The 26,633-nt window shown below is 45.4% G+C and overlaps 1 protein-coding gene across 4 annotated transcripts; it reads right to left on the bottom strand.

Moving 5' to 3' along the window:
• Positions 1-25,809, bottom strand: LOC135377554 (ADP-ribosylhydrolase ARH3-like). 4 transcript variants are annotated; one of them, XM_064610065.1, is made up of 8 exons: positions 25,785-25,809; positions 25,645-25,693; positions 5,808-6,015; positions 3,668-3,779; positions 3,008-3,224; positions 2,750-2,934; positions 1,227-1,398; positions 1-316 (listed from the first exon to the last, which is right to left on the bottom strand). In XM_064610065.1, the coding sequence occupies exons 3-8, from the start codon at positions 5,983-5,985 to the stop codon at positions 116-118; spliced, it is 1,065 nt and encodes a 354-aa protein (XP_064466135.1). In that variant the 5' UTR covers positions 5,986-6,015; positions 25,645-25,693; positions 25,785-25,809; the 3' UTR covers positions 1-115. The 4 variants fall into 4 exon arrangements, with proteins under 4 accessions (XP_064466135.1, XP_064466133.1, XP_064466136.1 ...); XM_064610063.1 differs by lacking the exons at positions 25,645-25,693; positions 25,785-25,809 and adding exons at positions 12,894-12,975; positions 13,969-14,116; XM_064610066.1 differs by lacking the exons at positions 25,645-25,693; positions 25,785-25,809 and adding exons at positions 12,899-12,975; positions 13,969-14,051.
• Between the last annotated feature and the right edge of the window lie 824 nt (positions 25,810-26,633).

Raw genomic sequence — 26,633 nt, forward strand, 5'->3', positions numbered from 1 at the left:
GATGAGCCCTGAACCTTTATAGACTTCATGTTTAAAACTGAGCCCGAGAATACATTCGGGTAATTATAAGTTAAGAGCATTCTGCGAGAACATCAAGATGACGTGCGAGCAGCCTTCACTTGTTGACGATTTCCTCTATAGTGTCGGCTATAGAGGTCATTTCGTCGACACCTTGGCACAACCGTTGGAACACTCGTGGGATGGCGCCGATGCCGTGCCGGGCTCCGGTGATGGCGCAGGCCATAGACGCTATCGTATCCGTATCTCCACCGCAGGACACGGCGAAGTGCAGGCATCGAACGAACGGGCTCTCGTGCTGCAACCAAATCAACAGCACGTTAGGGAATAGAAACAGGAGAGCGTTATGTTAACTACCAATGGAGAAAGCCTACTAAATCTATAGACGTGCTGGTTCACGTGGAAATTATTTGTTCTAATTTGGCATTACGGCGGACGGCAAAATTATTCGCCGAAGATCTTGATACTGGTTAAATAAGTCGCCAGTCGCAAATTACGTCAAGCAGCCGCCAGACGTCCACTGACATCTAATTTTAAGGACAAGGACCTACAGCGTCCATAATTTGATGCGGGTAATCTTGCGGTATGCGTGTATACCCTACTAGATTGCACTGCGGGTGCCCGTCCGCCAATTTCAGTGAGTGTTAGTAGAATGTTGATAACTGGCTTCTGCGGTACAGTGTCTACCGTACCCAATCAACTGACGGTACGGTATTGACTGATCCGGTAGGTACGGTAGCTTCACGGTGAAGTTTTCAACGGTCTACTAACACTTTCTTTTGTGTAGGTAGAAATTACTAACACTCACATCGTCCTGCGCACAGCAATCTGAAGAATTGTTTAAGGGTATGTCTTAAGTCTGTTAAGGGTACTGTGTCAAGGAGATGTGTCTTTATCGATGTCTTCTTGAAAAAAGGTAATGTCTTGAAAGTTGTAAAGAATTATTGATAAATTAGTCCTAGCATCCGGTTAACCGCACAGCTGTCTGAATGAAGACGAAGGAAAATGCAGAAATGCATCATTGATCTTTAGAATTTAGCTCCATCATAGCATTTTAGCATTGATCATGCACTTTTATTTCAAAAGCTATGAGGCGCAAGTGAAATAATCATTCCGGTTCGCACTGTCGCTGACTCAAAATTCCAAGCTTGAAGTCAAAATACGCAGTTCTCCCTGGATGATACAGAAAAAATATATATGATACTTACATCGAGACTGGAAAGGGGTCTTTGCGATCTCAGGAAGCAGTAGATGGCTGTTGGAACAGAGCCCTGTGCCGTGATATCGTTGCCAATCTCCTTGGCGATTTCCGCTGGTGTTGGATCTTGCGTAGGATCACTGAGGATCTTTCTGATCACCATCAGCTTAAAGCAGAACGGCCTGTACAAGTATCAAGAGCGAAACGCTATTATCAGCATAACGTCGCTAACGTTGCCGACGTGCTGTCGGAAACTTCCAGCACTCTATACGGATTGCTCAGTGACTTTGAGAAATACGAAAAGACCCCTGTAATGGGTGTCACTATCTGCATGCTGCGTGAGTGCTTCTGAGAGAGGCACAACAAGTCAAGGTAACGAGATCTTCAATACACGAGGATAAATATTTGCACCCCCTTTAGTACCTCTTTAAGTGCCAAATTTCATCACGCATCGTCACGACGTGTATATCTTGTTGTTGTTGCTGTTGTTACGCCTGTCAGCGTCAATCTGGGTGTAACGTGACAGAGGTGTTATTGCGACCCCGTCTTCCTCCTTTCTGCTATTCCACTATGATGACCGACAGTCATGAACATATCAAGTTTTGCGTCATAGTCGGAAAGTCGAGTACCGAGACTGTCGAAATGATTCGTACGATGCCTTTGGTGACGGTGTTACATCTAAAAACTGGCCGAAAGTCGATCCAAGATGACAGGCACAAAGGATCTCCGCACGACGGGACACACCCCGAAAATGTTGACAAAATGTCACAAAACAGATCGTTTGTCAATATAGACCTCCATTGAGAGATGACATTCGTCGCGGAAGACCGATCTGTGGCACAGCCTAAGCTGGCTACCTCGCCACATCAATACCCCTGTTCTCACCGAGCTCTAACAACGACAGCTTTTGGCAACCAAAAACTTGCCAGATGTCCGTATTCGGATTTAGCCACTTGTGAAATCCTTTTGTTTCCAAAACCGTAAATTGAAGCTCGAGAGGGCTGACGCTTCGATATCGTAAAAGATATCGAATCGAATGGGGTACTATAATTTCTATGGAGCGTTTGAAGAGTGGAAGAAGAGCTATGTCGAAGGGGACGGAGGCTGATTGTAAATAAAATGAGCCTAATATATTTTACAGAGTAAGTCTGAAAATGTTAATATAGCGCCTCATACTGTCAAACAGCAAAGTTGGTTCGTGGTCCATATCACACCATCCGGTCGTGTAATATTTATGTGCGCATAGAAAGGGAACCACAAAGTCCTCCCTGGCACGTCTTCTGCAAACGTGCAGGAAACAACAGCTTGTGTCTTGTTTTTCTTCTCTTTTTTGTGACATCAAAGTTGGCGCAACGAAAACAACCTCCCTCAAGCACATAATGACAACGCCTACCTGCTAGAGAGAGATAGGTCGCATAATGAGTCACTTTGAAGTACAGGTAACAGGGTCAATGGGCCCCGTCGCACCTGCACTGGCGCGACGCCAACACACATAAAGATAGGGAGGAATAAGTCGCAATCGGCCAGACGTACTTAAAGCCATCCGTGCCTTCTTCCAGCTCATCCATGAATACCAGCAGCTTATCGACATAGCCTATGACGTCCAATGGAGTTTCAGGGTTGCTTTTCAATGCCAAGTAGATAGCCAGGCACTGAAGAATGGAACCATTGTAGCCAGTCTTGTGGCTATGCGTCAACTGGGCTTGACTTCTCGCCACCTGAAGAGAAAAACGTATGTCTATCAATGCGCGATCGCTGCCTGAAAGGCTTTCTTGGAAATAAAATACGTGCCTGAATTAATTTGGCGATGTCGCTCTTGTAAAGAAGTGCAACAGGAGCAACTCTCATCGAGGCTCCATTTCCGTAGGACCCGCGTCCTCCGAATTGTTCCTTTGCAGGTTTATAAGGGTCATGGTAGTTGCTGTTTTTCAGTTTCCTGAACACGTCTCGAACAGCGTTGCCGTATTCGTTGAAGCATTCCTGGTTGTTGAAATATTCGGTCGTAAACCTGGATATCGAAAGGCGCTGTTGAAATTTCTCATAATTCTACCCGCTTCGTGACATTTTTGCGGTAAACAACATCATTTGGAAATTCATTCCATTCAACAGCGGTTCTATGAACAAAAGAAAACTTATCGACGTTAATATTTGAATGTGGAACAAATGACGCCATAACCGTGGCGGATTCGAGACAGGGGTAATCTGTTCAACTGAACATATTTTGTGCTATCAAGCTTGAAGTAACCATCTATCAACTGAACAAAAGTTTCAAGCGTAAAGAAAACAAGCACGTAGAGGGCGAACAGACGCGTTTGTTCTATGCTACGCCTCCGGCGGCTGTGTATAGTAATTCTACCAGAGTGCACGGCTCTAGTTATTGTAATTAAATTCTTTGAACAGGAAATGAGACGTTTTGTGTAAGAAACGTATCAAAATATTAAAATCTCGTACCTCCTTGCCACATCCGCAGCATCAAATTCCTTTTTCTCTAGCAGGGACCTTGCGAGGCAGAATGTCATGGCTGTGTCGTCAGTGTAATGGTACTCTCCGCGCCCTGGATAAGCTAGTTAAAAGGTAAAATGACAAGCACTTCGATATGCTATTCATGTGTGACAGAAACACGCAGACAGAATCACGAGAACAAAGGGAGCGATGAGCATGAAAACGAAAGCAACTATAGGGAACCTAACACGTCCGACGTACCATCCCAGAGCATCTGCAAGGGGGGATATGTTTAATGCCGATAAAAAAAAAGGGAAAGGTTAGCCATGGTAGAGGCTGGCTATTCCGAAGGGTATCAATTTCGTGGTTGTTTTCCTTTTCTTTCTTTGCTGGGAATAGCAAGCTGCCGTAGCGCCGGCTAACCTTTCCCTCCCTTTTTTTTTATATAATAAACATATCCCCCCCCCCTCCCAAATTGGATACGTTCGTGAAATGGTGAAAGCCGAACACAAAGAAATACAATTTTGCTGTGTAAACGTCACCTTTTTTCTCTTAGTATGTTTCTATTTGGTGGTTTGGAACAGCAGGTACAGCTTGAGACAAAAGTTTACGGAACACGGCACCTGCGTATTTCTTCATCGGAGCGCTTCCCTGCTAGCTGTCACGAAGTTATCGAATAGAAAACGGGTGGCGGGCTATTCGATCCATCTCTCAGTATGTATGTCCACTCGTTTTTGCAGCTAGGTTGTCGCTCCATTGGAGAAATGTGACACCCCGGTGTTCCGTAAACTTTTGTCCCAAGCTGTACAGATGATACGTTGTCAGTGTGGGACAGCATGAGCTTGCCATCTGTGGCCAACAACGACGAGCCACTATATGCATCGCCATCAACAGTTCTTTTGCTACTGTTGATGACGATGCATATAGTTCTTCTGATTCTACAGGTTGTTCGGTTGGTATAAAAAAAGAAAAATTCTACAGGATTATCAACTATTCCGTAGGTCGTTCCGTAGGTCGTTCCGCAGGTACCACGAGCTACGCATTTGCTCCTGAAGAAGGCAAAACACCCATAGCAAGGACAACCGTTTATTCATTTATTTCTCAACTTCGTAGCATTACGTAGTAGCCCCTTCTAATAAGAGCAAATGATATAGTTTTCTGCAGACTTCTGTGCGAAAGGGAGCTTAAGAAAAGGGAAAGGTTGGATCGCCACAAAATCACACAAGTAAATAAATAAATGAGCCCCGAAATGGGCTTCCGAAATTCTGGGGCTCAAGTATTTTTTACTTACATACGCCTATCTAGTAAAAACATGCATTTGATCGCTCAGAAGTGGATATGGGTCAGCTCTTTAGCTGCCTATGTCTTTCTGATATCTTCCCACGTCTGTGTTACAAGTGCATGCATTATTACTGCGAAGCCAAAAGGGCGGCGGCTACTTTTCCAGCCACGAATTATACATACATATATTTATGCACATTCAGATACACGCCTAAAGAGAGGAATTAAATTGAGAGGTGCTACCTCTGACAGTTGACAGCCAAGCCAACCGCCAAGCATTTCATATCTCATTCATACGCATTTATGCGTTTTGCCAACGCTCTGCCCTAAAAGCACGCCTAAACTTTTTGGACGCCACGACTTTTGGGTTCTCGCTGTGAGGCGACTCAGTATTATACTTCACCACATTACCGCCAGCAATGGGCTGAAGTATCACCCCTGGAGATGAAACTCCCCAACCATCATCATTCAAATAAAGTTCTTGTTGTTGTTGTTATGCGTTTTGCTCGGATACGTCATCTCTGTTAGTTAGATAGCTATCCAACGTCGCAATGGTGCGGGATAGTTGGTGATAATCCATGACAGCCATAGAGGCAGCGGGGGAAACACAGACGGGTTAGCTACACAGAAACAACAGGGATAACTGCCCTCTACTGCCTCAATGGTTGTGATAGCTATCCTTCTCCTTTGGAATAATTTACAAGTTTCCATATCGGGCATGTAGCACGCGACATTGTAGCTGTTGTGTACTGACGCGAACACTGCCGTATATATCAAAGCTTCTTAATATAAAGTATTTAAACGGTGTCGCATAGCATTCTGGTAGGCATAACTCAAAAGATAACTTGTCGAAGGATTTGCGACCCACCTTTCGACGGCCGGAAATTTCGGCCTGCTGATGGACCTGGGACAACGTTGTTCTTCATTAGGTTTTGAAAGAACGTGGGGATGTCTGGAACATTCTTCCCGGCTAAATCTTCTTCGAAGGGTGCGCCAAGGCAGTCACCTAGCAAAACCCCCACGAGGCAGCCTTCAAACTTTTCCATTAGCGTAGGACTATTAGCCACTTTGGAGCTCTGCAGAATATGAGAAATAAGCTTATCTCAGTTCACTAGCCTTGCGAGGCGTATGTGCAACAGCAGTAAAATGCCACGGGCGTATCTAATCGGTATAGTTGCTCGAGTGCGACAGCAGCAACCCAAGCAGCACAATGTACTGAAAGTCGAGTGCAATAGGGGTGGACGTGTAGGTGGAAGGCCTTGAACACACTCGTGACACTGAAAGCATTGATAAGACACATACCGCCCACCCCTATTTCACTCGACTTTCAGTACATTTTGCTGCTTGGGAATAGACGAAAATAGACAAACTGTTTCACATCCCCATTTTCTCTTGGGTAGCACCCAAACCAGCCCGAACTACGTTGTGGAGAATTACGCTTAGGTGCTGTAATACAGTGTTGAGAGAAGTAGCTCCGCAAAGGGTCGAGCCGGACCAAGCAGGCGCGCCTAGGGATGTAAAATTTCCGGAAAATTAGAGGCTAAAAAAAAGGGGGTTTTATTTCGTGTTTTTTCCGAAGTTTTGAAAAAAAAATGAAAATAATGAAGACATTGTTACTACAGCCTGTAACTTGTTTATTGACATGTACATACAGGATGTTACCCTATAAAACGAATGGGAAAAAACAGCGCGAAAACTGCACAAACACAAGAGACACGTGTCGCTTCTGTTTGTCCAGTTTTCGCGCTGTTTTTTCCCATTCGTGATGTACCAACCTGCCCACACTATTGCCTTAACCCAATAAAAGTCCACCCGTGTCAGCTTGCCGTGCTCCCACGACTACTCAATGCAAGTGGGATATTCTGTCGTTTACATATAAAGCTCTGAAAACCCCTGAAGGATATTTAATCCCGGTATGTTTCAAAGATGAACACTGCGGTCAAAGCGAAAGCGATGAATGACGATGGCCATCTTTCGCCGCTGCTAAGTACTTTGTAGGCTGAATGTGAAACCAGAACTCGGGCACCTCACAATGTGTGGCGCACGAAAACCGTCCATCTGGAATTTTTGAGTTTTCTTCCTTCTTTTTTTTTTTTTTTTTTTCGACACTTGAGCGGCTGGAAAAAAAAAAACGAAACAACTTTTTTCGTGAATATTTCCGGCGTTTCTTTTCTTTGTGTGTGTGTGTGTTTTTACATGTCTCGGAGCGCCCGGTGGGCCGCACGGGACGGGTAGCAAGGTCGTGAAACTAGAATAGAAAAGAACAGAAATAGAAAGAAAAAAAAATGGAAACGTAGGTCGCACTGGTGCGACCAGCTGTTCCATGACGCTTGACGTGTGAAAGCACTGATTGATTTAAAAGGTTATTTCAGCACGTATGTCCTTGAGGTAGTTCGCCAGGCCACACACCGCAGGTTGTTGGTGCTGCTTGGGCCAGCCCCCCAGTACCTTCTCAACACTAAAAGGTCGGTTGTCAAGTTTCGCGAGGGCGTTCTTCAGTGTTCGCCGACTAGAGTCGAAGCGTCGGCAGGTGACCAGCACGTGCGCCGTGTTCTCCACAGTTCCGCAAGTTGAACAGTTCGGCGATCCAACGACACCAATCTTATGAAGGAATGCTGCTGCGAACGGGACGCTGAGTCCCGACCGCGTCTGGGGCGTTCCGTTCATCGTTCAACAGAACTCAGTCAAACGAGGCCGCTGAAACAGTGGCCGTGCATTGTTCTGTCGAAAGATGACAGACACGAACTACGTAACGTCACTACGAATTCGGCACAAACACAAGACTGATGTTTCACATGTATGTGAAACCATGCCATAATGTCATGTCATGTAACATAATACGCCTTGCACGTAACCAACAGCTATCTTTGTTAGCTTCAACGTCTCTTCTGAACGAACATCTCAAGTTCCTAACGTCAACCACGTCTGTTGCCTTATTGTATATTTGAATGTCTTTGTTTTTCGTATATAACCTTTGTGGTGCACCAATAAGAAGACCCTAGTGGTTGTTTTTGGGCACCTGAACAAAAATAAAGTTATTATTGTTATTATTATTATTTCTACAAAGAGGAACGCTCCTCGAGATTCGTGATGCTCTCATGAGACTTGAACGATGTCGGAGCGTAGAATACAGCCAGTCGATGGACGGCTGGCCATTCTCTAAGCGCTTTCTTAGTGTCATGAGAACTCATTGGTCAATTCATATTCCTAAAACCCGGAGACTAGGGAACTGGAATTGGTCAGTCTCTCCAAAGCAATCGAAAAGACATAACGACTTGACCTGAATGTCCCCCTAGCTCGGGAGAACGTGCTCCGTGTCTTTTGGCAGTAGTCTGCAAAGGAAACAGTGAGGCTATCCTCCGGAGCAGTGACGTCGCCTCTACAACCCTTGCGAAGTGCATTTGTGACAATAATTATAATTGGTAGCTTTACGACGCGAGACAACTATGATCACGAGCGACGTCACAGTGGTCGGTCTGTGGATTAATTCTGCCCACCTCAGGGTTCTTCAACGTGCACGAAGATATCGGCACACGGTATTTAACGTCCCGCGCGGAAGACGGCGTATCTACGCAACTTGTATGCCCTATACTACCAAGTTGCTGGCGTCCTCCGCCGACATCGAACCCGCGACCTTCGGATCAGTAGGCGGACACGCTACCAACTGATCCACCGACGCCGCGTATTTCTGTAGATGACAGAGGAATCGTTTTCTTGAGAATGATGACTTGCACTTGGACAACAGCACATCACAACAGCACAGTCCAAGCGTAAGTAATCATTCTCAAGGAAATGATTCTTTTGCCGAGTTCACACCAGCTGGCTTGCCCTGTTCTTCTTTGTGCGTTTCTATATTTGTGAATTTTCTACTGTGCTGGTGCACTTCAAGCGCTGCAGGCGGCGATGAGCTGGCTCTTTCCGATGTTGACGTGTCCCTCCGTCCGCTGTAGCTGGACTTCGTGCCCTTTGTCAAGAGCTGCGTTGTATGCTGTGATAACATCCCGTATGGCAAATGCCTGTACCTTGACGTGCGTGGACTTTTGGAATCGGTAAAGATGACATAGCAGCCTCTGGCTTGCACTGTTGCGACATGCTGAATGCCGTCGAGAATTCCGATAGTTCAGCTGATCTGATCTGACTAAAAGATCTGACTGGTTTCCTTGTAGTTTCCCGTATATTCCGGAGCATTGTCGAGAAACTGTAATGCAGTATTTTTCTATACCTGATATTTCGCCATAAACAATTGGTTGTTGCTGGGTCCGTGGCGGCCCTATACCGTTGTTGGCAATGAACGTTAGAGCGGAAATTTGCTGCTGAGTCATACCCGAATTAGAGAGGCAATGGATTGCACAGGTTAGTGGGTGTCTCTGCAGTCATGTCGACGGACAAATATGGTGGTGAAACACGCGTAGTGTTTGGAGGGTCGCCACCTGTGGCTCCCGCTCTTCAGACAAAAACGTCGTTACGTTTATTGAAGTGCTCGGCAACACCGAACCTGGGGGAGCCGAAGAATTCTCGAAACAATATTTCTTAACGACGTTTTTAATGGTTACTGCTGGCCATCAATCCGCGCGACCATTTACTTTGCGGATAATAACATAGTTTTGTGTTCGATTCCTGGGGTGGTCGTTGACCCTGAGTTACAGTTTCGACTGCCTTTATCCCTCCCTCGGGAATCAGATACAATAGATAGATAAACCAGTCATGGGGAGCACCAAATGGATTTACATTATGGCTTAAGTATAATATGTGAAATAATGCTGTTGATTTCAAAGCCAGTCCCCTAAAAAACGGGTGTGCGAGTCACACATGGTTCGTGTTTCCACATCCGCTGTCCGGTCTTGGGCTATTGTGATAGATGTGCGTTAAAGGTAGTCTCTATGAACAGGGCTTCGGCGAAAATATCCTGCTAGGCTCGATGCTTTGCTGTTGAAACCTTGGGAAAATGTGACATCCTCCAGAACACTCTTTTGCATCCTTGTCAAGGTCTGACCACAGTTATTCGCTCGGGATACTGCTTTTAGTCTTGAATATTGTAGCATTCATTGGAGGAGCATTTATATAGGGACGTTACTTTGCTTTTGCCAGTCGTTTTGTTGATTTTGGTCTGACTCTCCTGGGTCAATCTGTCTTATGTACCTACTACAGACTTGGTGAAGAACACCTTGATGTTCGTTTATTGCATACAAATCGAACATTTTCAAAAGAATTTGGCTGCATCTCTGGGTATGGGTGTTCTGGCAAACGCGTTTAAATTCGGTAATTTTTTTGGACCATGTTCCGATCCTGATCTTCGGGCACCCGCACCCGTTTTGCTGCCATTGTAACTTATTCTTCCTGCTTCTCTTCTCTCTCCACAACCGTTACGGACGGATCTACATAGCTGTCGACGTTTGTGGGCCCCATAAAGAACCACGTCTTTCCAGTTCAGTGAATGGAAAGCTTATACACTCTTAAAAATGAACTTCACCGCATAGCACGCTCATAGCCAACCATCATCTCGAATGATATCGTTATCAGCCCTGATTTGTTGAAAACGGGGGGCGTACGCCTTTTTTGTGACACTTATGCTGTTCATAATTGTCACAAAAAAGGCGTACGCCCCCCGTTTTCAACAAATCAGGGCTGATAACGATATCATTCGAGATGATGATTGGCTAGGAGCGTGCTATGCGGTGAAGTTCATTTTTAAGAGTGTACCACAGCAGCTTGCCCAATGTGACGGGAAAGCCACTTCCTATAGGGCCCCCCGTTGCACCCATATGATTTCGTGGCTTTAAAGTTTGTATATGCTTTCTTCATACCCGCAGTAGAACAATATTTTCATTTGTTCACTCTTTCACCAATATTATCAATGCGGAGCATACCGACTTTTAAATGAAATGCCTACTACATAAACACGAGCCGTAGTATGATTACGGTGCAGTACTTCCTTTTCCTCGCTCAAGAACAGCCCACCAAGCGGGCGGAGCAAAGCACCACGGGAACTTTGAGGGCCACTGCTCTGTCGTTTGCTTCGGTTAAAGTTCCCCGGCTGACGCTGCCGCAGCGCACATCGTGAATGTTGTTGTTCTGCTACCTCCGCCTCTTGCCGTCTCGTAATGCTTCAAGCCGCTCCAAGTTCCCATGAGGCCTTGCGTGCCACAGGTGGTCTATTGCTGACACAGAGCAAGGGCCTTAACATGCATAACGATTTACTGTCCGTCTGCCCACCGTATTCAAAAGTCAACATTCGTGCTTCCGGTATGGTACGACTAAAGGGGAGGCCGTGCTCTGGTAATATGTTAGGGGAGGTTCACCTTGGAGACATCGTGGAAGCATTCGCATTGTTTTAACATAGCATTTTCAACAGGTTTGCCACTTACAGCTTATATATTAGATGGGAAAGGAACTGTGAAATGATGTTTTAAATAAAAGATAAAGTACCGAACCTGAAGCGTGCTTGCACTAGCCAGTAAATGATAAATACCCGGAGTTTCACGTTTACTGCCCAATAAACCTATTTCGCCTCCTTCAGGCGGACAATATTCACTTTCATACAAAAGAAAAAAGAGAGAAGGAGAGTAGAATTCGAAACTGATGTTCCGTCACGGAATTGCCAATGCCGTTCAGGATATGTTCCCAAGTGTCTGAGCTGGAAGAGCGTACATGATAATTGAAGTGTTAGCATAGCTGTCAGACGCAGATAAGTGGCAATGCAGGGCACATGTTGATTGTGCAAATATCGCCGAAGCTATAAATATATACACCATGGCAAACGCTTTCACAAACAAGCAAGCAAGCAATCAAACAATCGCACCGTTGGCACAATTTTGAGACGCTGACGCGCGACACGTTTGTTGTCCACTACTTATTGTATTATTTCTTGTAAACAACTAATCGGTTGGCTCTATCGCTGCACAGAATGTCGCTGTTCATTTGGAGGACCTACGTGTGTGGCTTCCCAATGCCGACACAAAATAATTCCTACGAAAGATTCCATTGGCTCGCTCATCGAAAAGAACCGCGGGACGATGCTACTCTCTTCGGAAATGCCACTTTCGTTTTATTTCGAGGAGCTCCCTACTACGTGAACGGTTTCAACGATGGTTCACTCGTACTCTTTTTCTCACAGTGAACAGAAAACACGATCGCTGTATCAGCGAGATCCCGAACATATACGTATGAGCTTATACAGTTACATAAGGACGCGAGAGTAACGGTATGCTGATGTAAGGGTACTAGTAAGTTGATGTTTCACAACAAACTTCTAGTGTTCCTAATGAAACTCATATACAGTCAATCCTCGATTTATGAACACCGTCGGTTCCCCGAAAAATCGTTCATAAATTGAGGGATTCATAAATCGAAAATTCCGTTAAGTGAGTACTATTGAGCAAATGGAACAGTATTTCCGAGTTGATATTGTGTTTATAATGCAATATATTGTGTAATTTTGCTTTGGATCATGCCTTCTTCTGTATTAGTCTCACAAAACACAGATGTTAGCGCATTCACACTCTGTTTATTATGCAATATTAAAGTAGTTTAATTTTGCTTTGGACCATGCCTTCCGCCGCGTCAATTGAGGTCAGGAACACTTCTGCAAAAACCCGTTTGTTGTTCGGATTTCGAGGGGTTAAGAACCGAGGGTGCAATACCTCGAAAACGTTTTGTCTGTTAAGGCATCATTCATAAGACCACGAATAATCCCTTTGAAGGTTTTTGTTGGCCTCGGAACGATCCGTTCATAAATTGAGGGCAAAAACGCTGGGCAACTTCTAGTTGGTTCCCAGAAATTCCATTCATTATTCGAATATCGAGGTTCATAAAACGAGGGAAAAATGCATGTAAAAAGTTTGGTTCCTCGTGCTAGTGTTCATAAAACGAGGGAATTCATAAATCGAAGGTTCATAAATCGAGGGTTGACTGTATAGGAAGTTCTGCCCAACGTGTGGAGTGACAGAAGATTCACATCACGTTCTGATGGAGGTGTGATGGGGAGGTGTGAGTGTGATCACTTTCACACGAGCCGGCAGGCGCTGAGACGACGAGCCCTGGACAGAATAGACAAGAGACCATCTGATGTAGTGAAAGTGTCAACTTTCTGATTTATTTCGAATACCCTATAGGGACGACCCCAATTGAAGATTTTAGCTAAGTGCTGTTAATTGTTCTGAAGTAGCTGGTCTCACGTTAAGCGGGGGCCTACATGTTTCTTTTTCTACTACCGTCATCATATTTAGTTTCGGAATGAAGCTTTCATCTACCTGTATATATCCGTAGTTAACTCCCCTGCCGACGGAAGGTCCAATCCAAGCTCTCCTTCATGCATATAATACCTCTTGACAGCAGGGCTGTCTACCACCTAGCTGGAAAGAGGCGACGGTTGCTCCCATCCTTAAACCAGGAAACCTCCAAATACCCTATGCTGCTTTCGCCCCGTAACTTTGTCAAGTTGTATGGGAAAACTGATGGAGAGGATGGTTTTGCACCGTCTCGACTAGTGATTCGAAAGATGGGGAGCGTCCTCAAGAAATGGCTGACTTTCATCGCCACCGAAGCTCTACGGATCCAGTTCCTGATCTAGTATCTACAGTCCAGCATGTTCGTGCTCATCGACGATCAATCTTTTTGGGCATCAATCGCGCGAACGACACCGTCTCGCATATTCGTGTCCTGAACGCCTTGCGAACTTTTGGTGTAACTGGTCGAATGTTCTACTGGCTCCAAGACTTTCTTATGGACCGAACCGTTACCGTCCGTACGTCCCAAGGGCAAAGCGCCAAGCATAAGGTTCCCCAGGGAGTTCCGACATTTGAAACGTGCCCATATGTCAGCACAGCATGGCATTGGTGACAATACCCAAAAATATCGTGCTAACAGGTCCACAATTAACCTGAATGTTCGTTCACAACAGCTTGCTTTTTAGCGCGTGTTGCTGGGACAGGCTTACACATTAAGTACATGCTCATTCTCATGGTTGTGCAAGGCTGTCTTCGCACAAAAATGGCGCTACCTATTCTGAAAGGACAACCGAAAATACGCACCTGGCGCAGGAGATTCTGCACGATGGAGACCTTTCGTGGGGCTGGCATTGCGACGATACACTGACGGCAAGAGGGACGCAGTAGATGTTACGCGGTAGCCTCTCTCTTATCTCGTTTGTTCGCTCTTGTCGCTTCTAATAACAGCCTCTGTTACGAAACTGTGACATCGTGTTGGCACTCGACATCTTATAAGCCGTTAGAGCTGACGCTCACGTGTCACGTGGGCAGGGTAGTGTCCCACCGTCGCTTTCCTAGCGCTCTCTGCCGATGAAATCGTTGTTATCGAGATATGGCGATCGTTCCCTAGTTGTGGAATATGTGAAGTAGGAATGTAAGGCTTATTGGGGTGAAACACATGATTTGTACGGAATATTAAACAATAGCGGCCTCGTGGTGCCATTTAACCAGCTGCATTCACTCATTTCCAGAACTGGATGAACGGAAAACAAGGATCCAACAAGGATCCAGGAAAACAGGAAATCCAGGAAAACAAGGATCCGTATCTGTGTGCGAGAAAGAAAAGCTTCTACTAAACCACTAGAATAACAGTGTCTGTGTTCGCAGTATCCGCGGCTCCTAAGACGACGGTCTTCCTCCCACCTAAAGCTAGGAGCTGGGATTTCCTTCTGTCGACACACTTCGAAGCAAGTCAGTGTAGAACTCGCGAAATGTTCAACCGCGTTTTCTATGTCGTGCAAAAGCATAACAGGTGAGCCACCACGGCCAATTTTGGTATAATATTAACGACAGCCATATTGGGAAACAATAAGAAGGAGAGTCTACACGAATAACATTTCTTTTGAACGCTACCACGGGACAGTTGTTCAGTTGAACTCATCAGCAAGGTATACACCCCGTGATAAGCATAATCGGAAGAAAAATACGAAGAGAGCAGCAATGCTTAACTGTCACAAGTGGAGACGTAGAAGCCCGTGCACCGTTATCTTTCTGACCTGCTCATTTGTCAGTGTGGTACGACCTTCCGGAAGAATCCGAATCCGATAAAGAACATAACTGGTATATTCTTGGAAATGAAATTTACCTGAAGAATATTTCTTTATTGCAGGGGCCCAAGACGATTTAAGAGCCTACATATACTTTCGCAGTTATAAGTTCTCGGCCTGACCCAGAAGGAGAGGACCGAGGTGGATGAACTAATGTTACTTTTCAACGTAGTCCTCGCCAACGTCCACATACTTCGCCCTTTGATGCTCCAGTTCTTGGATCCTCGTAATTAACACGAAAGAAATAGTCGTTGAGGTCGAGAATGGCCTAAGACAGATTACTGATAAAGCCGCAGCAGATGCGGCCAGGAACAAACTGGTGGGCATCTTACAGAAAGCTAGGTTACCTGCAGCAAATATAACTAACAAGGAACGCGAGGCTCTCCGAGATATCCGGAACGATCAGAATCTAATTGTCTTACAAGCAGACAAAGGGAAGGGAACGGTTCTTATGAATAGAAGTGATTATGATGACAAAATGTTAGCTATTTTGAATGATGCTTCGCACTTTGAAAAACTTCCCTTTGACCCAACCAAGCGTATGGAAAGAAGGCTTGTGGACGAATTGAGAAAACTAAAGAACAACGGATTGATATCGGAAAGTTTGTACCGTTGGTTATTTTCCTCCGATGGGGCAACACCTAGGATCTATGGCCTTCCAAAGATCCATAAGCCTGGCGTTCCACTACGACCTATTGTCTCGTTCATTGATGCACCGTCGTATAATTTATCGAAGTTTCTCGCCGACTTGATTACACCTGCTATGTATAAGAACAAGTGTTCGGTTAGGAACTCGTATGAATTCTGTGATTTGGTTCGGAAGTGTGTCGTAGGGAAAGATAAGGTTATGGTATCATTTGATGTGATTGCATTGTTCACGAACGTCCCCCTCGACTTGGCTATAACAGTTGCACGGGATATGTTAGAACACGACGCTTCCTTTGATGAACGGACCGCATTATCTGTTGAAAATGTCATAACCTTGCTGAAGATGTGCTTAGACCAGTCGTTTTTTCAATTTAAGAAACAGATTTTTAAGCAGGTTGATGGTTGCCCGATGGGCAGCCCCGTGTCTATGGCGGTTGCCAATATAGTAATGGAGCATGTGGAGAATATCGCCCTCAGTAAGATGGGCTCGCATGTGACTTTTTACAAACGTTTTGTAGACGACACCTTTGCCGTTGTAGATTCAGGCCATGTGGATGCTTTCTTGGGAAATCTGAATGACGTTCATCCGAGCATTCAATTTACTTGTGAGAAGGAGTGTGACGGCAAGCTGCCTTTTCTGGACGTGCTCGTCAGGAGGGGAGATTCGGGTCAGGCAACCACTACAGTTTACAGGAAAAAATGTGATACCGGTTTGGCATTGCACTTTGAGTCTGCGCACCCACTAGAACATAAAAGGGCAACAGCCCGTTCGTTAATTTCGAGGTCATGTAATATCCCCTCGAACCCGAGTGCAATGCGGGCCGAGATGGAAGTGGTAATGGAGAATCTAAAGCACAGGTCATACCCCGAACCATTCTTGAATGACGTGCACAACCAGATAAAAATGAAAACGCTAAAGGAAGAAAGAGAGGAAAGTAGAAATCCGTTTGTTACCCTTCCGTACATAAAGGGCGTTTCAGAGCCAATAAGACGGATACTTGCCGCGGTAAACATAAAAACAGCATTCAAACCCAAGATGACTCTTAAGAGTTTGTTAAGTCACCCAAAAGATAGTGTGGACTTGCCCGATAAGCGCGGCGTTGTTTACCGTATTGCATGCCGGGATTGCACCGCAACGTATATAGGGGAAACAGGTCGAAAGGTAAAAACAAGAATGAAGGAGCATAAATATGACATAGAAAGAAACGCGAACAAACCAACAGAGCTATGCGAGCATGTTGAAAAGACCGGCCATGCGGTTAACCTAGATACCCCCGATATTCTAGCTCGTGAAGGTCGCTGGGGAGTAAGAAAAAATTTAGAATCCTGGTACATCAAAACCAGTCCAAATTGCATTAACAAACATCCGGGTCCGCTTCCAGATAGGTACGCCCCCCTGTTTAAATAGCTGACGCGTGACGGATAGACCTCATTCTGAAGATGGGGCCTGAATAGGCCACGAAACGTTAACACTTAGTGCATATTTTAAGTTGTTTTTATCCTGTTGTGCTGCCGGTGTGGCCTACGTATTTTAATAAATGTCTACCCCCGGTACTTGGACTGTTTTTATCCTCGTAAGTCAAGAGTTTGGCCCTCCAAGAACTACAGGCCACAACGTCAATGACGTCATTATCTATAAATCCTAGCAAATGTTCACACCTTACCTTCTCACGTGCAAAGCAACCTTCCCTTCGTTCATATCATCTGGGTTCCTCTTCAATTGTGCGAAGCGATTCTTACAAGTACCTTGGCTTACACTTCTGTTCTAATCTTTCCTGGGCTAACCATATTAATGCAATCACGAACGAGGCGAACCGTCTATTTGGATACTTGCGCAGAAACCTAAAATGTGCTCCACCGTCAGTTAAACACCAGACATATATCACGCTAATAAGGCCTAAATTAGAATATGCTTCTGCAATTTGGGATCCGCATTATATAACCCAAGTTAATTTAATCGAATCGCTACAAAACAGGGCAACTCGTTTTATTAATTACTAATTACTCTTTCCCGTCCAGTATTACTGCCCTAAAACTCTCAGTTGGACTGCCAGACCTCAATGTGCGTCGTAAATATCTACGTCTTTGTCTTTTCTTCAAGTTTTTTCATTTAGAACAGATACGACCCCATTTCTTATGCCCAGCCACATACATCTCCCCAAGACTTGACCTTGACTTTGAAAGTTAATCGACTTCCATGTTCATCACAGCGATACTTACAATCGTTCTTTCCATGCACCATTGTCGAATGGAACTCACTTTCCCATGCGATCGTCGCTATTACTAACTATGAACAGTTCAAGAACGCACTCGCCAATTACTTGTATTTGTAACATTGTTTTTCTTTTTTACCTTACCTTTGTTGATGTTATTATTATTACCGCGCATGTGTTGCTGTGTTACTACTACTTCACACTGTTTCAATTCGCCGACATGTATCTTTCATTTATCTTTCACTTGTATATACATAGTGTTCCCTCCCTCGTGTAACGCCCACTGGGCCCTTGAGGTATCATCATAAATAAATCACTGGGGATGTGGACACCTGCAGAGGGTCCTTTCTTTTTTTCTTTTTTTCATCTTGGGGGAACGGATGGAAGTCCTCTGGGAGCAAGATCTGGCGCGTACACTGTAAATTTTTTCACACCTTTAAAGGTGTGCGCTATGAACATTCAACCTGGTTGCGTAACATTGCATCTCCAGGATGATATTTTACAAAATTCTGAAAGCATTACTAAAGATCAAGTGTCAGTGCAAATCTTGCTTTCATTATGTCTTGGATATCGTAGGTACGAGCTAATGCATATATGCATCGCTATCGATAATCGAGCACGCGCAAGTGTCTACAATACTGTTGAACAATGTTGAGATGTTGCAAGACTGAATTTTTGAAGGACAGCCAACACTCGAGTAAAGAAAATTTGTGCGAAACCGTGCTCCATTATGATGTTACCAAAATTACACCTAAAAAGGCGTGCGCCATGCACGTTGTTACACCTTTAAAGGCGTGAAAAGATTTAGAGTGTATGGTGGATGCCTGACCCCACAAAAGTCGCAGGAATGAACGGCGGTGTGATGAGCGCATATCTCGTTTGTCCTGAAAGCTTCGATAAATACTCCCCGGAATTTCTCAACCACAAACCCCAAACATACGAAATCCTCTTCATTTAAAGGAGCAATGCGATGACATTTAACATGGCTCGAAACCCTGTTTCATCCGTCAATCTGTCCATCGGGAGTCACCATGCAAAATATTTTCGCTCTGCGGTGTATTATACAGTCGGAGTGTATTATACAATGTAAAAACAGTCGGAGAAAGCAGCCGCGGACGGCCGACACGATCCTCGCGTGACGTAGGGAAGTCCCCTTGCCTTTTTCCTTCGTTTCTTTTTTTTCTCAACCTCGCGCTCCGCTTATTCGCGTTTTGCATGACCTGTACGTGGCGCATGTAAACTCCAACATGGCGAACGTATCCAGGTTGTCGCTTGGTCTTGATTTTGAGATTTCTAAACTGCAATGTTGATTCGCGATATGCTGAAGGCGAACGAGTATTAGACGCTGCTCATATACTTCTGGCAGGCGTAACCGAGTTGTCCATAGAGAAGGCTATAGTTGTCGCGCGTTATTTGCGAAGTTTTGGCGTGTTTGGTCAGCCACACTTCGTGAAGATGAATTTCACGTTTACCGATTGCGAGGCCGAAATAGCAAGCAGCGAGTGTCATACGCTGCAGGATTGTCAGAGACACGCAAGCACACGCCAGTCGTGCCGCTGCTCTCTTGCATGTAAGGTGTTCTATGTGTGCAGCGCGTGTACGAATGTATTTTGAAATTTACAGAGCAATGTTGCAACACCTGTATATCACTGGTACCCAGGGCTTTGGGAAACCTTAACGAAACGTTGCATTCCTGCATTCTTTCCCGAGTGATTTGACGCGCTGGTTCAAATGTACGGTTACAAAGCTGGCTTGGTATACGTCTTCACGCTATCCATTGAGCTTTTTTAGAGATAATGGCTAAGAAAGTTTGAAACAAACTTGTTCGTTTTTGCCTAGACAAGGTTTTGCTTTCTTTCTGACGTGAGCTGTAGACATCTTGAGTGTGCTTGAGAAGAAAGAAGTTCATCAGATATGTACGCAGTACCGCTCCAAGAGTTCTGCCACACGCACACAAGCTTTGCTGATGTAACAGGTTTGCAGATTTTGAGTCGCTCAATCCACCTCTTTCGACGATGCATGCGTCCAAGTAGGCGGCATTCCATGTGTGGAAAGAAGAAAACGCGGAAAGACAAGCTGGCTGTCCCTTCGGCGCGCAGAGTCGCGCTATGGCACAGAACAAAAGGGGTTTTAAAAGGCGGTTTAGTTTGCTGGTCGGTGTCTGCACTGTCCTATGCGAAAAGCAGCTACTTCTCCGCAAGTGAACGCGGGGTCGGCCGTGTGAACATGGATCGGTTAGTTCAGTGTTTCACCGCTGTGCGGCGTCGATTTGGCAGAAAACGCGAATACCTGCTTGAGCTGTGCCGCCCTACGTCACGAGTCACTTGGCCGGGGACCACGTTACGTCACGACGTTCCCACGTTCTCTGATGCGCTCTTTTCGCGAGTGGAGGATTTTTCAAAGGAGTGCGGAACAGAGACCTCGCGCGTGCTCTGTAAGTCGCATGCACTCGTCATTCTTTCGCAGGAGCTCATTTTACTCATTGCAAAACACGCCGCAGCAAAAAGCAGACGAACAAAACTGGGGGGGGGGGGGGGGGGGGGGTCACGTCAGTGACAGTGTGACAAATGAGAGATGACCATTCAGTTACACGCCAGGTTGGTTGGTGGAGTACGGTTTTCATTCCTGTTAGTTGCGGCATGCGAGCACTAACTCTGGTATGCTAATCAAACCTTCACTCTATACTGCATTGATAAACTTCGTAAGGACCACTGCTTCCCGACACGCAAGTACATCACTACCGTTTCGGATTCTCGACAAAAATCTGTTACGGAAGATAAAGCTCCACTGCAGCAGACACACAGAAAAAGGAATATTTCATGTATACTTTTAACGTCGGAGGAGTATGTAGGTGAGTTTGTGTAAATCCAAGGACGCTACTGATCAAATATTTTTTTTTTTTTTCAACCAGCTTAACCACGATTTTAGAAGCTTTAGAAATGCAGTTCCGTTACATTTTTCAAGTGAGCACATTCGTCCAGCAGCAAGAAAATCAGTTTTATCACACTTCTAGATTTATTTGGAGGCTTACTTACTTTCTATATACCAGCCTCGGTTGCTCAGTCGGTAGCGTGTTCGCCTTCTGATCGCGGGTTCGAACCCGGCGCAGCAACGCCAGCAACTTGGTGGCACGGTACAAGTTGCTTACACACGCCGTCTTCCGCGAGGGACGTTAAATACGGGGTGTCGTGTGATGAGCTTTCATCGTGGTGGGCAAAAGCAATCCACAGACCGACCGCTGTGGCGTCGCTCAGGATCTCAGTTGTCTCGCGACGTAAACACCCAATTATTATTACTTTCTACATATTATGTAGGCCTACAGGAAATTTTGAAATGTGTTCTACACTCTACCGAGAAAATCTCCTGTATAGGCTGTAAAGTGAATGCATTCTTTCCTTATGACTTATAATAAGTCAGTTTTCAGTACGGCTTGTCATAACGTTCACGTGCGAAAATTCTACCGGGGCAAAAAGAAACGGATTCGGTTGCCTAATTTACGAGCAATTTGGGTTGAGGCTAGGAAAGTTGGCGCTTGGAATGGTCACGGCAATGTTGGCGTCACTCCCACTACTACAAGGGTCGTCCAAGGTTGACCGAGACTTTTGCTCGAGAAAAATCAGAGATCGAGGTAGCTCGTTACTGTAACTAAGTTCTTTTTTTTTTTTTTTTTTTGAACTTGTAACTTAACTCGGTACTTTTGCGCCGTGGTAACTTTCAGAGGAACTCGTTTCTTTTTCAGGTAACTTTGCCAAAGTAACTGAAGCTAAGTTCCATGTTACTTTTAACTCGCTTTTCACTCACGTCCACATATTGTCTTGCTTTCTCTCTGGTTCTTTCATGGCATCTTATGCCATAAAACGTGATATTCGATCAATGGCAGTCTTCTATTCAGGAACTAAGAACCGCTGTCATGAGGCTGAACCATGATGCGCCCACAGTGAGTAAGATGCAAGGCGTTCGACTTGTTGGACATAGGACACTCTAGTTGGACATAAACGAAAACGATCTAAGCGTGTGTCACTCCTCCGCAGGCAACTCAAGGTCTAACTCAACTGCTCACGCGCGCTGCACCTGTGCAGTGCTATTTTGTGTCCGAAGTAACTTGGAAGTAACTCGTTCTTTTTTTTAAAGTAACTCCGTAACTGCGAGTTACATTTCAGGCTGAAGAACTTCGTTATTAACTTAGTTACATTTTTCACAGTAACTTAACTCGTAACGCGTTCTCTTTGGCGGGTAACTTCTCGATCTATGACAAAAATGAGTGAGTAAATGTAAATGAATAAAATTTTCGGAGGACGAAGTGACATCCTTCTATAGGGTCAGCGGCACTTGCACCAGCGGCAGCTATCATGGCGGCGAACAGCGTGTCTGTAGCTGTGGAAAAGCGATGCATAATCAACTTCCTTGTGAAGGAGAACGTCAAATCAGTTGAGATTTTGCAAAGATTACAGGCGCAGTATGGGGAACGAACGATGTCAAGGGGAAGAGCGTACGAATGGTGGAGACAGTTTGGCGAAGGACGGGATATGGTGACGAATGAACCACATGGACGCATGAAGAAACAGATAAGAAGTATGGCAAGCGGGCTGGTGGCTGAAAGCACCATTTTTTTGAGCTTGAGCAATGAAGAAAAATACATGTCTGTTTCTGAATTTTTTTCTTCGTGTTCCTCAAGCTCAAGGAAATGTTGCCTCCGTCACATGGACACGTTTGTCCGACTGCGGACACGCCAGTGAGCATCGCAGCCGTTAAGCAAGCCATCCTCGAGAACCGGCGAGTAACCGTTCGGGACATTACAGTGTGGAGGCAATCATGCAAGAGCGGCGTACAGACGTGGACAGATGAAGAGAGGACAGCATGAAGGAGTGGGAGACAGGGGGGAGGTTATATGCGTCGTGGGCCGACTTCAGGAGAAACTGTGCGGAACATTCGCCTGGAAAGTCTTCGGTAAACGAGCCCTCTAGTCTAGATGCGCACGGTGAATACTTCGAAAAACTGACGTAATTTGGTGGTCGGTCAACCTTGAACGACCCTTGTAATTTGATGCCTTTGTGTAAGTTAACTTTCAGAACATCTCCTGAAGCTGCTTAAGGTAAAATTAATCAAATATATGCGTCTGGCAACATGCATATTATAGGGTATGCTAATCGTTCTACAAATAGGTACTTTCCAAAACAGTGAGGTACTTTTTACCCCACGAGTTTCAGTGAAAGAAGACATGAAAAGCGAGACTGTATCAGACAGCCCGTAGCACTGCCCATTTGATATATAAAGGGCGAAAAATGATCGGCTTTATGCTCATTATTTCGAGGGGGGATATATGTTTATTACGAAAAAAAAAAGAAGGGTACTTCAACCTAACCTTATATCACTGTTAAAAGGCAGCCCAATAGCCTCATGCGGCGACTCTGTACAATGGAAAGACTGATACCGAACCGCTCTGTAAAAACCGAGTAATACGCATCAGTAGCCACATGCACTCTATGATAGCAAAGGTTCTTGTGATATCGAAGTAGTATATCGAAACGGAAAAGAATGTGGTACCACAAATTGCATACAGCAACCAGAAAGTTATCTAAGCACACTTGAGACACTCTAGGTTGTACTCGTCGCCAAAATTGGCCAACTCCTTATCGTGGTGCCTCCTAACGTCAGAACAAAGTCTTCTGCGCATAATGCTACGTCACACAACGTGACGTCCTTATCAGTAAGACTGCAGTTTCCATAGCAAGCGGAAGGCGTGTGCTGTAAAAACTAACATTACGAGAGTGGTTCGATAAATAACTTTATTCCTTAAATTAAAATTCCAAACGCTATTTAATATTCTTGCTGCGGGTGGTAGTGCAGGTCTTCTACTCTGTATGTTTTGTTTCGCGACCTGCTCGTGGCACGTGCAAGCATACGACAACTACTTAAAAATGGCTGCCCCGCTTCAGGTTTGCACTAAGGAGGAGCAACGGTCGGCAATCCGTTTTCTTATGAGTGAAGGGGTGAAACCCATCGACATCCGTCATCGGATGAAGGCACAAAAAGGTAGTGCCTGCATATCACTGCAACAAGTGCGTGAATGGGCGCGTAAGATTGTAAGGGGCGAGACAAACGAGCTCGACTTGACACGACCTGGCTGTCCGCACACGCTGTAACGGCCGAAACTGGATTGGGTGTGAGCGTTGGGTCAGTCGATTTCATCATACCGGAGAAGCTGCAGTAAAGGTGTCGCAAGATTGGGTGCTCAGGTGCCTTACATATGAAATAAAGGAACGCAGTGTCGACGCATGTACAGTTCCAAGGGAAGAAGAAGTGGAGAAATGTTTGATCTACATGATGACGAAAGTTATGTGTGCATTACTTTCAACCAGAAACGAAAGGACCAAGCACAGAACGGAGTCATAGCTCGTCACCGAAGCCGAAGACGTTTCGAGGTCAGTCGAGTGCGGGGAAAGTCTTCTTGGCGCTTTTCTTGGGGCCACAAAGCTACTATTCTTGAGCATTATACACCTAGGTGGCATGGTGAACTTCAACACATATTGTGACCTGCTATGACACACCTGAAGCACGCTGTAAGAATAAAATGCCGTGCACTGCTCAGCAAGGGGGTTCTTCTCTAACATGGTAATATCCGCCCGCGTACGTCTCGTATAACAACTTCGACAATTTGCGATCTTCGATTTCACTGCCTTCCCCATCTCCGCCTGACATTGCGCCACCGGACCACAGCAACTTTGGACGCCTCAAGGAGTATCTTAGCGGCCGTAAGTTTGCATCCGACGAAGATGTGAAAGAAACGGCGCATGAATGGCTGCGCACCCGCCCAAAAGACTTCTCTGCTGGACTACACAGGCGCTACCCAAACGAAGGCGCACCTGCATTGAAAAGCAGGGGGAGTACGTAGAAAAGAAAAAAAAAATCATACATTGTTTCCCGGGATATTCATTTTCATTGTTCGTCAATAAATTATTTAAAGGGTGACTTCGCAAGGATTCGAAAAAAAGAAATCAGTGAGCATCATGCCGAACCACTCCTCAATACCGAATACAACATTCGCGTTCATTTTGCGCGAGTAACTAATCCGTAAATGGCGAAAATAGGAAACCGAAACCGAAATGGGAAGTGCAGAAACCACAGCTCCATACTACGACGGTTCGTCCGGAGGAGGATTCTGCTTCGAAACCTGCATTCTGTCTTTCTTTTTAAATATTGTTTTGAAGGGAAAAGGTTGTCGCTTGGAAAAAAGTGTCTCCTTCCAAAACACGAGCAGGTCAAATGAAGCAGGGCCAGGAAAAGACGCCGGATGATGTCAGCAGAGTGTGTCCTCTCGCTTCACAGAAGCAGTGCGCTCGCTTTGTAATGAATTCGTTTTTGAGTACAATGTGCACAGTTTTGGAGCGAGATATTTCGTACACATGTTCCTGACAACTCAAAGGTTGCGGGTATACCACAACCTTTGTTGTGATATTGTGGCGGAGTTCAGGGGCGGATCTAGGATTTTTCCGAGGGGGGGTCCCCTATGAACAAGTGCCAGGTGCATGCTGCGATTGGTCCATTGAACCCTATGTTCAAGTCTGGAATTGAGGGGGGGGGGTCAGGACATCCGGACCCCCCCCCCCCCCTAAATCCGCCCCTGGCGGAGTTCCATTTTGGGTTACTTGTTGAACCACCCGAGTATAACAGCTTAGCGAAAGCAATCCACAGACCGACCTCTGTGGCGTAGCTCATGATCTCGTTGTCTCGCGACGTAAACCCCAAATTATATGTACAGGGTGTATGCTATAAAAGGACAGTCACATTTTCGCGCGTGGCGCGATACCTACTTGACAGACAGACAGACTTCGCAGAGTGAAGAAGTTACGGCAGGAAACCCTACAAAAAAATCGTCGATATCAGGCACTGCGTAACAAAATAGATACGGCCACGCAAACTTTCGTCTTCATGCATTTCCTATGCGCTATACCGAAGTAAACACGCCAGTCTGTCGATAGTTGTTTGTAGCTTCCGCATGGGGCGCTAGTGACGTTGAATCCGAAACAAACTCATGTGGGCGCGTATTTCTGTTATGCACGGTACGTACCCGTGGTACTCATTGAGATTTGCGTTTAACGAAGCTTGATACGATTTGTTTTAGATGTTTTCTGCACATGTTGCGGTTCGTATGCCGCTTCCTAGCGAAACATTTCTGCTTCTTCTCTTAGCAGACGACAGTCTGTTTGCGATTGCTTTGTTGCGAGAACGACACTTTTAGCCGCCCTTCTCACGTTTTTATTTCATTCATTTTGTGTTTCTATACATTTTCATTGGACTCTATTATTCCTGTTATTATATTTGTTCGTGTTCCATTTGTTTCTGTCGTATTTTGTATCCTTTGTGCCTTGCTGTGCGCCAGTTGACGGTTCAGGAGCGTACACATGTGGATTCAACGTCACTAGCGCCCCATGCGGAAGCTACAGACAACTATCGACAGACTGGCGTGTTTACGTCGGTATAGCGCATAGGAAATGCATGAAGACAAAAGTTTGCGTGGCCGTATTTATTTTGTTACACAGTGCCTGATATCGACGACTTTTTTGTAGGGTTTCCTGCCGTAACTTCTTCACTCTGCGGCAGCTGAAGTCTGTCTGTCAAGTAGGTATCGCGCCACGCGCGAAAATGTGACTGACCTTTTATAGCATACACCCTGTATATTACTATATATATCGTATAACAGCGGGTTCGCGCTCTCGATCAGGACAAAGAAGTGGTGAAGGGTCACCCAAAGATACGCAAGCAGGATAAACGTCGACGTTGAAGACCGTATGCACCCCCC

Source organism: Ornithodoros turicata, chromosome 1, assembly GCF_037126465.1.
Source record: "Ornithodoros turicata isolate Travis chromosome 1, ASM3712646v1, whole genome shotgun sequence".
Taxonomy (NCBI): Eukaryota; Metazoa; Arthropoda; class Arachnida; order Ixodida; family Argasidae; genus Ornithodoros; species Ornithodoros turicata.